Source organism: Cloeon dipterum, chromosome X (assembly GCF_949628265.1).
Source record: "Cloeon dipterum chromosome X, ieCloDipt1.1, whole genome shotgun sequence".
Lineage (NCBI taxonomy): Eukaryota > Metazoa > Arthropoda > Insecta > Ephemeroptera > Baetidae > Cloeon > Cloeon dipterum.
The window spans coordinates 4410025-4425739 of record NC_088790.1 but is presented as its reverse complement, the minus strand read 5'-3'; the positions used below and the strand labels follow the sequence as shown (position 1 = coordinate 4425739).

At 37.8% G+C, this 15715-nt stretch overlaps 2 protein-coding genes across 3 annotated transcripts in view; both read right to left on the bottom strand.

The window, feature by feature from the left end:
* Sytbeta (Synaptotagmin beta) overlaps positions 1 to 15715 on the bottom strand; it is a 60411-nt gene that overhangs the window by 41092 nt on the left and 3604 nt on the right. The gene's annotated exons all lie outside the window — the stretch shown is intronic.
* On the bottom strand, positions 683 to 5417 carry LOC135947153 (uncharacterized). 2 transcript variants are annotated; one of them, XM_065495789.1, is made up of 11 exons: positions 2194 to 5417; positions 1985 to 2143; positions 1886 to 1930; positions 1779 to 1835; positions 1670 to 1723; positions 1457 to 1612; positions 1331 to 1402; positions 1169 to 1282; positions 1058 to 1108; positions 894 to 1004; positions 683 to 832 (listed from the first exon to the last, which is right to left on the bottom strand). In XM_065495789.1, exons 1-11 carry the CDS (start codon positions 2800 to 2802, stop codon positions 755 to 757), a joined length of 1506 nt encoding a protein of 501 aa, XP_065351861.1. In that variant the 5' UTR covers positions 2803 to 5417; the 3' UTR covers positions 683 to 754. The 2 variants fall into 2 exon arrangements, with proteins under 2 accessions (XP_065351861.1, XP_065351862.1); XM_065495790.1 differs by having other exon boundaries at positions 683 to 829; positions 2194 to 5416.

Genomic DNA, 15715 nt, shown 5'->3' with positions numbered 1-15715 from the left:
TGTTCAAGAGTACGAATCGCCCTACTTGTTATTTTGAATGATTTTTGCTCCGTCTCGAGGTCCTTCAACAGGTTCTAAATTTATCAATTCCTCTATTTGGGAGTCGTTAGAATTTAATTCACGCGCACCTTCAATAATTTTTTTCTAGACGCTGCATTTCATGTTCTCTGGGTGTCTGTGCTGTATTTTCACGATTCGTCGCTCCTAATCCAACCTGCGAGTAAATAACATTTAGTATACTTCTTAAAAGAGAAAAGTTAATGTCTCATATTATTGAACCACTTTATGCAAAATAATATTATTTTACTATCACTGCTGAAACTAGCGTTATGTGAAATCTCTGGGCTATGCAGACGAATAAAAAAGTGCAATCTATAAAATTTCAGCGCCAATAAAGTGATGTCAAAATATAGATAATAGATTTTTTTCAGCGTAGTAAAGACAAATAACTCATAGCTCAAAAAAAACACTCGATAAAGTCTTCCTTTTTTTCTGCATAAAATTTATTTTCTCTGATTTTCGATCAATCTGCAAATAACTTATTCTTAATATTTTTCTAGCCAGAGGTTGATTTTATTAAATTATTTAGTTTTAGTGAATTTGAAGTAAATTTTTGAGATAGTAAAGTGTCTTTTAACATTTTATGTAAAGTTTGTTTGTATGGCAACAAAAACAATATTTTTATTTTTTATTTCATTTATTTTCTACACAAGGAAATATGGTTGATGAGCCATGAGTGATTTTTCCAGTACCACTATTTATTAAAAAGTTTTTTTTTCTTCTTTACCTGATTAGGTGCTGAAGCTTCCCCAGGCTGGTTTTTCGTGTCCTGCTTTAACAGAAAAAATCCATTATATAGGATGCTTGATTGATATATTTTTTTTCCTATTCACCTTGCAATACTCTGAAAACTCTTCAAATACATCATTGTCCAGTTTGTTCTTCAGTTTATGGGCCACATCACGGAATAACGAGCAAATGTTTTTGTGAGTTGCGGCAAGTTTCTAAAAATAAAAATCATTAGATTTGTACATGCGTATGTTAAATTGTAACTCACCATAGCAAACGTGTTAACGCACTCATCAACTTCTTCAAATCCTTTACGAGGCTAGAACGTGAAATGCATTATTATTATTATTTGGATTAGAGAGTGTACAATACCGCTTACTTTTATTTCTAGGTTCTCTAGAAATTTATTGGCAGCCGGTTTGAGATCTTTTCCCTTAATCCCGTCTTGCTTTTGAAGGGCAGTCATGGTTGCTCTCAAGACGTCAGTTTCCGCCTATAAATATTTATAAGAACCAAAGCGATTTTAGGTGAAATTATTTACCTTTCTGACTACCTTAATGGCATTTACGTTTGTGTTAAGCTGCCTGAATTTTCTACCATCAGCGTCGAGCCCCTAAAATAAATATAAGTTAGGAATAATACTTTTTATGTATTTTATTTTTCTCACGGCTTTCTTCATGATAGCAGCGTTGATTGATGTTAAAATTCCGAGGTGTTCTATCTGTTCCTTATATGATTGAGCCTCGATTCTCTTTTTTATTTTCTTCGGAATGTTTTCGTCTGCGGTTGTACTAGTTGCCTCTGGCACATCTTTTTGTGTTGGCTATAAAGTGAGATGATGTCAATGAAATATAAAAGCGTAAATAAGAGGTACACTCACATTTTTGTCTGTCACACTAGGTTGAAGAGATCCCATATAAACGCTGTCGTGAGCCTGTTAAAATTATTTTTTTAGCCTGTGAATAATTTTATATATAAACTGAACTTACCCGTGACGTTGATGGCACCGCAAGGTCTCCAGTAGAATCTTCAGTTAGCTTTGCCCTCTAAACATTTTTATTAAATCATATTCTGTATTTACTGTTAAATATACTACCTTATTATGTATCGGATGACTCAATGATAAAATCGACACCAGCCTCTGCAATTTTAAAATTAGTATGTGTTTAAAGTGTATGCAGAAGGCATTATCTACCTTTTTTGGTTTATTCGCCGTGTTGAGCTCTTTTGTCAGGGCTTCCAGCTGATTTTTCATACGTTTTTTAACTTCTTTTTGCTCGGCGATTGCAAGATCCTTTAACTTCTTATATTGATCATCATTTTCATTTAACGATTGGTTGAGGTCATCAACATACTGCAATAGAATACAATTAGTTTCACATGGATTTTTTGAAAAATACTTACAGATTTATTTTCTTTCATTTCTTTGAGTTTTTCTTTTTTACTCTTGATTTCATCTTGATACTGCTTCACCCTCTGTTGACAACACTGGTCGTTGAATTTTTTGTAGCTTGATATTATATTCCTATTGTCTTCTATATTCTTATCAATATTTTTTTCCTCCGCCAGTAATTGTTTAAGCACATCTTCAGCGTTGTCACTCTGTTTTTTTCTCTCCTCTTTCTCCTTCAACTGCTCTTGCTCCTTCTTCAATTTTTCTGCAACAGCTGAACATGCAGCCTGAATACTCTTCACGATTTGATGATTGCGGGTGATAGTCGCATCTTGGTCTTTTCGTTTTTTATCAATTTCGTTAAGATGATTTTTACCCTCAACATCATGTTTTTGCATTTGGGCGTGCAGGTCTCGTATACGGTCTCTTATACTGCGTGGTATTTCAGCTTGAAGTTTTGGATCTTGGTTGGCTTCGTTTAGAATTATCTCTTGTAAAGGTACTCGCATTGTACCAAGGGATTCTTCATTTAAACTCCTGCCTGCATATTCGTCTTGCGTATTGACGGAAGAATTGTGCTGTGGCGCTTCTTGAAGGAGTGGCACCCCGCCTAGATCCATCGGCTGCACGTTCTCCGTAGGTAGTGCCTCTTCAGTGTAGGGAACTGAGGCACTGCGACAATTTACATTCACCTCCGCTAACAACTCTGACGTGATCCGAGCTAACTTAGAAGCCTCATCGACTAAATAAACGTTGAGGGCATCATAATCTAAATTATTTGACTCGTTGCAACAAAGTTTTTTTAGTTATTCAAGACGTTTTTGTTACTTAGAAATAAAGTTTACATGACAGGTGTTAAGAAAAAAAGTTTGATCTTATTTTTTTTTGGTATTAAATGAAAGGTTGCAATACCAAACAGAAAAAATAGTTTGGGTGTGTAGATTTTTATCTTGATCATGAAATATTTTAACTACTCTTGAGTTTGTATCATAGATTTTCAGAAATATAATATTGAAGATTGTATATATATATAGTACTCACATTTTGCTGCACATCATCAGAGTTAGAGTTTTCAACTTGTGACAAAGCTTGGAGAGCTTCTTCTGGGATGTTTTCAAGGATTGCATATCCAGCGCAATCAAAATCAATTACTGGTGGAAGACTCTCAACATAGATTGACTTAACAGCAAGCTGAGTCTCTGTTAAGGGCTGCACACCGCCACGATCAGACATCGTATCGGGACGAAGTAAAGGCCTGCCGTTGTGAAACGTCTTCATCTTTCTCTGACTATCCAGCAGATATTTGAGCCGAGGTAATATATGTTTTATTTCACCTTTGAAAGACTACCTACTGTTTCTTTCATTCTAATATTCTTGTGAAATTTGTTCAGCATACAATGTGATATATCGATTCACCCTGACCTGCCCTTTGAAAGACCACCTACTGTTTCTTTTATTAATTTTAATCTTCTTGTGAAATTCGTTCAACATACAATAGTAATTGTGATATGTTAATACACCCTGATCTCTAGACAACAGTCGCATTTCTAATCTCTTGGAGGTCGCACCCTCGTGACAACTTTCTAATTGATGAACCGAGGTATGTTTTATTTCATCTTGAAAGACTCCCTACTGTTTCTTTCATTCTAATATTCTTGTGAAATTTGTTCAGCATATAATGGTATATATCAATTCACCCTGACCTGCCCTTTGAAAGACCACCTACTGTTTCTTTTATTAATTTTAATCTTCTTGTGAAATTCGTTCAACATACAATAGTAATTGTGATATGTTAATACACCCTGATCTCTAGACAACAGTCGCATTTCTAATCTCTTGGAGGTCGCACCCTCGTGACAACTTTCTAATTGATGAACCGAGGTATGTTTTATTTCATCTTGAAAGACTCCCTACTGTTTCTTTCATTCTAATATTCTTGTGAAATTTGTTCAGCATATAATGGTATATATCAATTCACCCTGACCTTCCCTGCGAAAGAACACCTACTGTTTCTTTCATTCTAATATTCTTGTGAAACTTTTCAACATGCAATGCTCATTCACCCTAACCTTTCCTTTGAAAGGCCCCCTACTGTTTCTTTCATTTTAACCTTCTTGTGAAATTCGTTCAACAATAGTTGTGAGATGATGCAATAGGCGTTTTTATTTTTGAAAAGACTGTTTTCTCTCATGTTAGTCTTCTTGTGAAATTTGTTGAGCGTGTATATATATACATTTGCTTTTGTGATATGTCAATACACCCAGACCTTCACAATATTTCATGAAATTCCCTCCACACAAAAGTCATCCGGGCTTAGACGTGAATTCAACGAAATTGTTTGTGTCAAAAAACCAATACAACAATAGCACTATTTCACAGCCTGATACGATATGTGACATTGTAAGACTTTCAACTAAATAAAGAGCATAAAAAATAACAGACGCTCTTTTCATTTCTTAAAATTATTTTTGTTCTACAGAGTAGAGTCAATTTTTTCACACTGCAGCAGTCCACACACTTTTTTTCCTTTAGCGAGCAAGCGCGTCATATTTTTTCTTGCAGGGGATACCGAGTGTTTTTTTTATTCTCCCTTTGCACGCTGCGACATTCTGCCTTATTCCAACATCTGTGATTCCTTTGTGAGCATGCGCGTCATATTTTGTCCTTGCACGGGTGACTCAATGCTTTTTCATTCTCCCTTTGCACACGCTGCGACATTCTACCTTATTCCAACATCTGTGATTCCTTTGTGAGCAAGCGAGTCATATTTTTTCTTGCAGGGGATACCGAGTGTTTTTTTATTCTGCACGCACCACGACATTCTGCCTTATTCCAACATCTGTGATTCCTTTGTGAGCAAGCGCCTCATATTTTCTCCTTGCAGGGGAGACCGAGTGTTTTTTCATTCTGCACGCGCCACGACATTCTGCCTTATTCCAACATCAGTGATTCCTTTGTGAGCATGCGCGTCATATTTTTTTTTGGAAAGATCCATGAACATGGATCTTTGGCAAGCACTCTGGCCTCCCTTTGCGAGCATGACATATTCAGGATGAACATTCTCCCTTTACGCACTATTTCAACATATTGTCGAGATCCAGATTACGCTCAGTCACCGTAGCGAGCATGACATTTTCCCACCTCCCTTTGCACACTATTTCAACATTACCACTTCAGTCTTCCCTCCCCATACCCAATAAGGATTGACCTCTCCCCATACCCACCCCTCCACCAAGGTGGATAGGAAATCGGCTTTTTTGCCAGTTTCCTATCCATCTTATATTCTTCTGGCATGATAACTTTGCAGCCACTTTTCTTAAAAATTTACAGTGCTACTTACAATTAGGTCAATTTCGGCTTTAAATGAATCCTAAGGGATGAGTTAATGTATTTGGAACAAGATTTTTCCATGATTTTGCAGTCTTTGAAATGAGAGCCCGAATCGTGAAATTTCAAGCCCTGTCAAAATTTGTCACAAATCAACCCTCGCATTTACTGCCACTTTTTGTAGATTTGACTTATTGTTGGCTTGTATTGAGTGTCCAAGCGATATTTGGGGGTCAAGTGCGGTCTGATTTGCGATTTGATTCTCTTGCATTTCAATGACGATTCCACTCGGTCATGGGAAGATTTTGAAAGCTTTCTGACTCGATTCTTGCTGCTTTGCTTATTTCAAGGATGCGTGCGGGGGCAGTAACACGAGCTTGTCCTCTTACTGGATTTCCATATGTAATTCGTTCGCGATGTTATACTCGGGAGTGGTTTACCAATCTCGTAAGAGGTCAACCGATCAAAATATAAGTACATAAGTACAGCGTAGATATAGTAGAGACTTGAAAAACGTCCCTAGATGTTTCGTTGAGCATAAATAATTCGGCCGTGACGGTGTGTCAAAGAACGACAAGTTCTCAAAGGGCACGAAGATATTTCAAAGGAAATAAGCTAGATCTTTCTGAGAAAGTTTATCCATCGTAGATATGCATCAATCACTCGTGGAAGAGAGTGGACACTTTTATTTCATTTTGTTTGTCATGCTTAATAAAAAAGAATTTAAAAACAAAGAGAAGCAGTTGGGATGTAAATAAAGATGATTATTCAGAGTTTTAATTAATGTTAAGAGCCACGTCCCTCCTGAAACAAATCCACTTAGAGCTCAATTTTCATTATTATTTCCTCATTTATAAAAATTAATCTTTTCAAGAAGAGAACGCTTTGTACACATCGACTTCAAAGTAGCGCTTTACATTTTGCATTGTTGACTGTAGCAAGTAGTTGATTGTTTGGGAAATTTAGCAAGAGTTTATTTTGACAATGTGCAATAATGAAATCAGCACCGAGGAACTGTTAAATTTCAGATTTCGCCTAGTTTCTCAATGATTTTTTGCTTGATTTCGATCCCTCTCGTCGCGATGTACATATATCAAGTAAAGGAAAAAAATATTTACACAAATGTGTTGTTAAAGTGCACAAGTCAATAGAAATAGTAGGAAAAACGTTTCAGACACAACGCGAGTTTTGCCTTTGATTGCAAGTGAGCGCAGGTGCAATCATGGGGCGCATCCACTCTCAGGCGCAAAGAAGCAGGAGGTTTAATCAGCGAGAGCACCGACCATTCATGGTGTATTAGAAGCTGCTTTATCGGCGCCAGCTGCTCACACAGAAACGCATCCAACCATCCATCTGAACGGGCGAGCTGTGGGCCCTTTTGACGTCATGTTTGTAAATGACACATCGAGCGCGCTCCATTAGCGTGAGATAACGACCACGCCAAGAATTGCAGCTCGGGAAATCTGCGCTCACCTTGGCCCTTAATGAGCTTGCACCCAACGAACGCATTCGCCTGTTTGCGCTGCCTGCAAATGGACTCGCTTTCGCGCGCGCGGATGTTTACTCCGTTATTTTTTTGTCGTGCCGCAGTGTGCAAATGTTTGCTGCAGCTTTCTCCTTTATACGAGAGCTGGCTGGTGAAACAAAGAGGATGAATACATTTGATTTTGACAGAATTGCATTCTGGGAAGAACTGGAGCCTTCCAACTCAAGACGGCTCTTTTAATCAGAGGTCGAACGATATTTGAAGGCTTCGTGGCTTCAATTAATTTCTTGAAGCAAACTTGATTGACTTCGATGGGAAATTGGCTGTCACTGTCGTTTCCTTGAGCCAAATTAGAGTCAAATCACTTCGTAGGGATGCATCATTGATTGATTATTCTCATCTCGACTGTATTTTAAACGATGTTTGCCCAAATTTATTTCCTATTCAGATTTGTGTAAAGAAATAAACAAATATTTTGTACTAAATGGAATTAGGAAATACTTAACAATAAATATTTAAAAAAAATTCTACAACCCGCGTGACCAGGATGAAAATCCGGTTGCATATCTCGATGTTTTGCAGGCGCTATGCAATAAAAAGTCATTAATCATGCTCGTCATTCGCAGAGGTGGCGACTGGCGACATTACATTTAAGTCAAAACATCACAAAAACTTTTAAAATTACATTAGACAAAGACATTAAATAGGCAAAGAATTATGTTGATATTTCCCTGCTTGCTGGATTTTGGCAAAGGAGGCAAAGTATGAAATTATGCTAATCTATGGACCTTGTGGTATTTTCTGGTCGTTGGTGTTCACGTACAAACTAGGTGTGATGCATAATAGAGATCCATTTTCGGTCATTTTGGACAGTCTTTAGCAATTAAAAATGGAATTTCTCCTTATTGCTTATTCAGAAAAATTTGTAATTAATAGCTCTTTCGGGAACAATTTTCACCGACTTTTGAGTGGTTTCAGATGCTTGAAAACTAAAAAGCTGTGTTTGAAAATAAACGGATTTAAATTTATTACTAACACTGAACTGACAGCTATTTAAAGCCAAAATTTGCTAATATCCATTAATTTAATAACTTTATTACCATTCAAATATTTCGAGTAAAAAATAGTTAATTGTTAATATACCGAAGAAAGAAACACAATTTTTTATTGGATTATTGGTTGCCGAGCGGAACAATAAAAATAATTTCTTTGAATTTACTAAATCTTTTCTCATTCCACGCTATTTCCCATATAAATAAAATAAAACTGCCCACTCAAAGGAAGGAGCCTGTGACCTAGAGGGAAGTTAACTGCGTTCTAACTTTAGCCGCGGATGTTTCTGGTTTGTGTTATGTCCGTGAGAGGAATGCCAGAGAGGATCACGGCCATATGCTGGCCAGTCATGCAACTCCTCGTTGTCGGGTCCAAGGAGCACCACCTTGCTCTATATTGCATTCCGGCACGTGAGCTTTTCGTGTCTTTGATGCACACATTGCTGCTGCGCAAAATTCCAGCTTGTTTAGAGAAGAAGACTCTCAATAGCAAGTGCAAGCGTGGCCTCGTTCCCAAAGCGGTTGTTTGTCGACTTACATTTTATTATTTTCCTTCTTATATCGTTATTCGTGTTCATAATGGCGTCACAAACAAGAATGCGTGTTAGATCAATACATATGGAGAGTGCGTATTACATTTCTTGCCAATTGACGCAGTGAAACCGATATTGACATGCACGTGTGCACGTGACATTGTGTTTATAAAATATTTGCAAGCAAATTATCTCATAAATAAAGTGAGATATCGAGACGAGCAATAATTTTACGCAGAGATGTGTGCAAAAATTTTTATATATGATATTTATAGCTTATAGCCTGTTTAAATTTTTGATTTTCTGATTTACTGATCAGAACGCTATTTAAACCTCATGGATATGTGTTCATCATAGCGATCATAAAAAACAATCGATTTTGCACAACCCCAAGCAATGACAAAATTTTAACTGTGCATTTTTGGTGTGCCAACAGAAAATATCCTTCTTGCGTTAGCTGTATTATTTTATTTTAGGCAGTCGCTCCACACCCACATCATATTGTCGTCGACGGCTGAGGCTCAATCCCCAGTCCACACACTTGTCAAAGGCGCCCACGCCGGGATCCTAAAAGCACCGTTGCTGTGAGCCTATCTAGCGCGCATTGTGAGTGGATCGTCGTCTATTGTTCGACATTCGACAGGCATGGGATCTGTACATATTTTTAGCTTCGTCTGCAGCCTAACATCTGTCTGTATATATATGAAAGTGCTTATGCGCTGCCTTGAAGATAAAGAATAAAGAATTTCCATAATTGGAATCAACAAGGTTGGTTCTCAGAAAACATCACGTTTACGGAATCTACTTAGCAAAATGAATCGAATGATGTGCAATTTTTACTACATTTGCCAACGTTCGTGATTTTTCCAAAATTTTCCAATCCAGATCAAAACACAACTCCAAAATATCCCCTACAAACCATGAAACAGGGATTATTTATCTTTTCACGACTCCATTATTGGTTTTATTGCGATTAAACTTCCGTCTTTGGACGCTGATCCCGACCACTACTCAAACCGGAATGGATTTATGAAAGAATTGTAAAAAAGCAAAAGGTCACAGACCACTCGCGTCAAGGGTAGAAAATTACGCACTTTTCAGCGGGCGATGACGCCGCCACGCTGCACCCCTTCCCCGAGAGTAATAATTACTGCTTTGATGACTCCGCTCCATATAGAATGGTGCAATTTGGTCCGCTCACCCCACGATTTATAACTCTTGCTGGCGCTGCTTTTCCGAGAAAACTGCGGAGCCTTCAATCAACACACCCAGCTAGTAGCGGCGACGGAAGTATTTGCGTACTTGTATTTGTCTTTTGCGCGCACAGTTAATCATATTAAGCTGTAGGAAAACTCAGCATGGCTTGAATTTGTTATTAAATTTGCAAATCCTCTCAAGCGTGATTTGCAACTCCAACATAAATTTTTTGTACAACATCAAACAACCTGTGTGTATGTGTGTGTGAGTGTGTGTGTGTGTGTGTGTGTGTGTGTGTGAGAGAGAGAGAGAGAGAGAGAGAGAGAGAGAGAGAGAACATTATTTTCGTTCTCATTCTGGATTATATTTTCTAGTTTGCAACAATGTCAATGAATGTATTGTGTTTCGTAATTATAACCGATCTTCAAGGGATTAAAGGGGATGAGTAAAACGGAATATTTTTCAGATAGAATTTCAGTGATTTTAAATTTTTACACGCTCAATTGCTTACAACTTACGAGCTACTTTAGATGGGGTGGAAAAGGGGTTGACGCCCTAAAACTGCTTCAGCTATCCATTAGAGGTCATGAAGAGTCAAACGGTGTGCAGCTTTTGTGAACCTGACGTTTTTTTTGGGTGAAAAACGTCGTTTTCTTTCAGAGAGGTTATCGTAATCAAATAACAGTGCGTCAACTAAATCTCGAGTTTCAAAGAGACGCATTTACTAAAATTGCAAACTATTTGATTTGTCTTTTCATCCCATAATGGACTGAAGTGGTATAGGGTGATACACATTCACCCCGTAACGCAATGAGGTGCAAAACACGACAAAAAACTGGAAAATGTTACGTTTTTAGGGTGCTAAAAAAGGGTTGAAGGGTTGGCACCCTTAGGCTACTTTTAATGTCTAGGGGAGGTTCAGAATAGTCTAGCTGTGTATTGTTTTTGAAAATCTGACCATTAGAAGCTGAGATATTGGCGTGTAAATATTTTTTGAAAACCCGAACAAAACTCCATGTGGGTTGCTTTTATTTTTAATAAAAATAAAAGAAAAACGCCATTCCAGATTTTGACGTGTCCAACCTAATTTTTTGCGCTCTACAAAGTGGAGATGTCAACAATCCAAAATTTTCGGCCTAGTTGACCTTCAAATTCGATTTTCAAATCAAAACTCGATTGTTGTGACTTTGACCTACCAAAGCAGTTGTTTGAATCAACGAGACGAGCTCGACTGTGTTCAATTTTTTGTTCTACGACTTACCTGAACAAAGTTGCATCAAACTCAAAACCCGCAAAATTGGAAATTCGGGTTTTTAAAACGCATGTTTGTTCGTATTGAAATATTTGCTGCTTTTTCGCGAGAGATGAAATATGTTATTCAGCAAGGTAAAATTCCATCTCGACATTTTTGCAGGCTCTTTACGAGACGCCTATAAGCGACGAGCAGTAGCTCGTGTCGTTGAGTGCGTCTTCTAATTGCGTTGCCACGCTCCTTGACAAACTCCGGCTGTAAATTTCCCTCGCCACTACTCACCGTGTCGTTAACAGTGCAGGAGGGTGTTTAATTCTGCCTAAGCGGTAAGTTAATTAGATTTACTTGAGGTAGTTCCTTTCCGAGCCGCTCACGCACCCTGAGCCATCCAGCCAGCTTTTTGAAATTTGTTTGTTTCCTTCCACCGCAAGACTCGCGGGACTCATTTCTCATTCTGCTGTTGTGCGCGGCAATAACAACACAGACATAATTTTTTACACATCGCTTAACTGTCGAATTTGCATATTCATTGTAGGCGGATCCATCAAACTTTCGCAATTAGCGCCGCCATGAGAGCGTGCTCCGGCATTTTTATTCGCTCCTCCCTTTAATATTAATTTTATTTTTTGCCGAGTAAAAAGGCAACGCTGCGTCGACTTCATTTGTACACAACCTTTTTCTAACACCAATGAGTCATTGAACTTTCATGCTACAATAAATTATGGGTTTTTAGAAATGCCTATTTGTTCGTGGTAAATAAATGAAACCAAAGGTGTTTGTCTCTCATAATGTTGATCAAACTGTCCTCCGCAGCAGCAGAAATTGGTCCTGCATTGAGAAAACCCTGAATTTTCCATTTATGTGGGTTTCACGGACCAAATTTTCGGGGTTATTTTTCATAGTTTTGTTCATGTTGGTCCTAGAACAAAATTTCGGACACCATAGAACTCGAACAACTTTTCTGTTGACCTCAACGTAGTAGGTCAATTAAAGGTCAAGGTTTTGTAAATCAATAAAGTTTCAAACCACCAAAATCTGGAGTGGTGTTTTGCTTTATTTTCAATGAAAAATAAAACAGCCAAAATAATAGAGCTTTTTCGGTTTAAAAAAAAAAGTTTCCACACCCAAATCTCAGTTTCTAGTGGTCGGATTTTTAAAACACACACGCCATTAGACTAGTATTAACTTCCTCTAGATAGGCAAAGCAATCTAATGGTACCACCCCCTCAACCCCCTTTTTGCAACTTACAAAACGAAACATTTTATAATTGAGACCCTTAAAACAATGATCATTGTCAATTTTTTTTCTAAAAAGTCTTTAAAAGCTTACACTTTTTTTTATATATCTTTAGAAATATATTCAGCATTTCTTTCAATATCAAAATAATTTTTAATATGCAAATTATGTGATAACAATTTTGGGCTTTCTTCTGGCAAAATCATCATTTTGTAACGAAAAACAAGATTTTCAGGGGTGACGAATAAAGACAGCCGCTCATATACATACTTCAACGATCTCGAGCTGTCTTGTTTACACATTGTCAATTTTCTGATTTCTTTCTTGGAACTGCTCCAATGCACGCTTCTCAGCTCTGGAATATTTTTCAGCGCGCTTCTATGAAACGCGAGAGAGATGTAGAGCACCCCGGAGAAAATCCACCCACGTACAGAAGCTCCAGAAGCTCGGTCGGCATGTATTTTCTGGTCTGGCAACCACCACCTTGACGCAAGACACCTCCAAGCTATAATTTAGTGCGCCCCGCAAACCATCTGCAGCGAAACGGGCGAGAACTGCGCGTTTTTATTTTCAAACCATAACCACAGAACGTGCTGAGCAACAAGAAAAACGAGTTTAATTTTTTGTTTCAAAGAAAATAATAAATATTTTAAACATTGATTAGTTTTAGGATGACAAAAATGGCATAGAAGTTCGAGATCGTTATAATTGTTCAATTTCATATTAAAATAAAATTGGAATTATCGATTCTTGCTCAACATAGTCGATTATTTTAATCGCGGGGTCTCATAACAAAATAATCGGTTAAATATTCGATTTTGAGGAGACCAATTGGTAAAAATTTGATTCGTTGGCGTTTTATTTATTCTGCCAATAGTGCCGTAAGGAAAAAATCCGCGTGTTTTTTCACTCAAAACGATAATTAATGAATTGCCATGAATCCACATCCACACGTCCACGGATTCCCTGTAATGAACAGCGACCACGGAAATTTCTAAATAGGGACGTGGTACGTACCCCGGATAATTTCATTAAGTGAGGCGTGGCACGTGTCGCAAAACGTGGCAAAATAGTAGAACTTAACGGTTTACCGAGACTTGCAACTAAAATCCTGATTAAATTACCAATTTGCTCGATCTACAGGAATAATGCGTCTAATTGGGTTTGCACATCCTTATTTACAGTACTGCCTACAAATAACCCAAGCGGTCGATCCTACCACACAAATCACATATCATATTCCGCAGAATTTGAGCTTCATCAAAATGTTGCGCGCATTATAATTTGCTTCCCTACTTCCGCACAACCGCCAATATTTGCCTAAAGCGATTAAAAGGCGCGTGCCTAGCTGGCAGCTTGCGTGGGTGTCAGCTGCAAATCCGAGGTGTGCAAATTTGATGTGAAATGTAAGGAAGAGCACGCACACGGCCTATCTCCCTCAGGCACTCAATCCATATAAACTGAATTTCCATTAGGTGCACAGCCCATTGATTTCAGCCTGGATAGAAAGAGAGAGAGAGAGAGAAAAAAAATATATGTCCTTATTTCTTCGAAAAGGTTTTCCCTCTGTCTGCGGAGAGCAATTCTTTTGCGTTGTGTCGGCTGCGATAAGGACGCGTTGCACAACCTTGGATCGACTCTGACCTTTTCGTTCACTATCACACGTGAGATCTCATGCATTTTCCAGCACGACGGACGGCCGGAAAGACAAAATCTTCGGCGAACAGTTTTATTGCCGCTAACAAATGAGCTCGGTAAATTTTTTATGCAATTATCAAGCTGGTTCGGAGCACGTAGAGACGAGAAAGTAAAATTAGATGGCATCTTTTTTTGTAAAAGGATTGTTTTTGCATGGTAAAGCTCTCACTGAACTTTTTCCAACTGCGCCACACATTTAGCTAATTGGCTCACTGTTTATTACGTAATCAAAGGGAATATGTAAGGAGCTTCAATCGATATATTTCTAGCTTTGTCCACTGAGGTTTATATTTTATTCTCTGTCATAAGTTATTTATTGTTGAATTAATATATAATGTAATTAAATAAATTAATGGTGGAAAGCCCCTTAGAGTTTGAAGCTGCCAATTGATGGCGCCAGCGGTTACTTACGATTTTAATGCGAATTTGAGACTAAATCCTGCCGCTGTGAATTCAGCCCGTAAAATGATATTTCTTTTGATGTGCTGAAAATAAAAATCAGTCCATTGCTAATCGCCGTGGAAGCGTCGAGAGGGATTTTTTAATTCAAAAATTGTTTTTCACCCCTCTCTACGGCGATTAGCCAAACCGATTTTGGTTTTCAACACTTCAAAAGGAATTATTTATTTTTTGGGCTGAATGCACAGCATCAGATGGGATAAGTTGCGCAATCTTTTGGTGGCTTTGAATGATGAACCGGCTTAAAATAGATATCATCCAATCAATCTCCCTTCTTCCACTTTGTTGATAAGCCTTTGAAGGAGGGTTGAATATAAACTTAAAATGCAAACTTGCTTCTTACAATGTTTAACAGGACTACAGGGAGCAATTTCTAGATATGAATTATGAATAGGAAAAAACGCGTATCACATGGCAGGAACCCAATTTGCATAATTTTTCAGCGAATATGTAAATAATTTAATTCACAAACATACCTCAATTCCCTCTGGGACTATATTAGTCAAACGTAGAGAGACGCTTATTGTGGGAGAGTTTAATAAACAGTTTCTCTAGGGATTTCTCTCCCGCCGTCTTTTTGTGCAGAGCGCGCGGCAGAATTTTTCTCTTCTCGTCTCGCTCTTATTTTCTGCCAACCTTTTCCTCTGGAACTTAATTCCGTACCTCTCGCGACTTCTAAAAATACAAGACGCGGAGCTGTATTTAAATTGCATTTTAACCATCAGCTTCGTTTAAGTACTCTCTTCATCGTGACAGCAGCATTAAACATCGTTCTCAGATTGCTCACTGGCTTTTAAGAGTAGTTTCTTGGATTTAGAAAAAAACTTGTTTTTCTGCAGAAATGAATCAGCAAGATGTAAGATTTAAAGTGGTTAATGCTAAATTCTGAAATATAATCTTTTTTACCTCTCTGAAAATTAAGGTAGAGCTAGAACTTTGCTAAATTGTCGTTTTAATTTCTGAGACTGAGAAAATTGGCTCCAAAGCTTGCATGCTAATCAAAAGGTGATCACAAATTGTCTCCCTACTGTAAAATATCGATTTATTTCACAATTTTGGGAATATCTTCCACTGTTGGATGGGAATCGAAATAAAAAACTATTTAATTTTTCGAGAAATTGAGCTAAATCTGAAATTTAACTTTAGTCAATAATAAATCAAATTAATTATTCAAATTTTGCCCTGTTGAGGCTACGAGCGACCGTTGACCTTCTGCTGACCTATTCAAGCTTCTATTCAAAGCGACTGTAATGAACAAAAGCCTCATTCACAAGGCATCAGGAGAGATGATT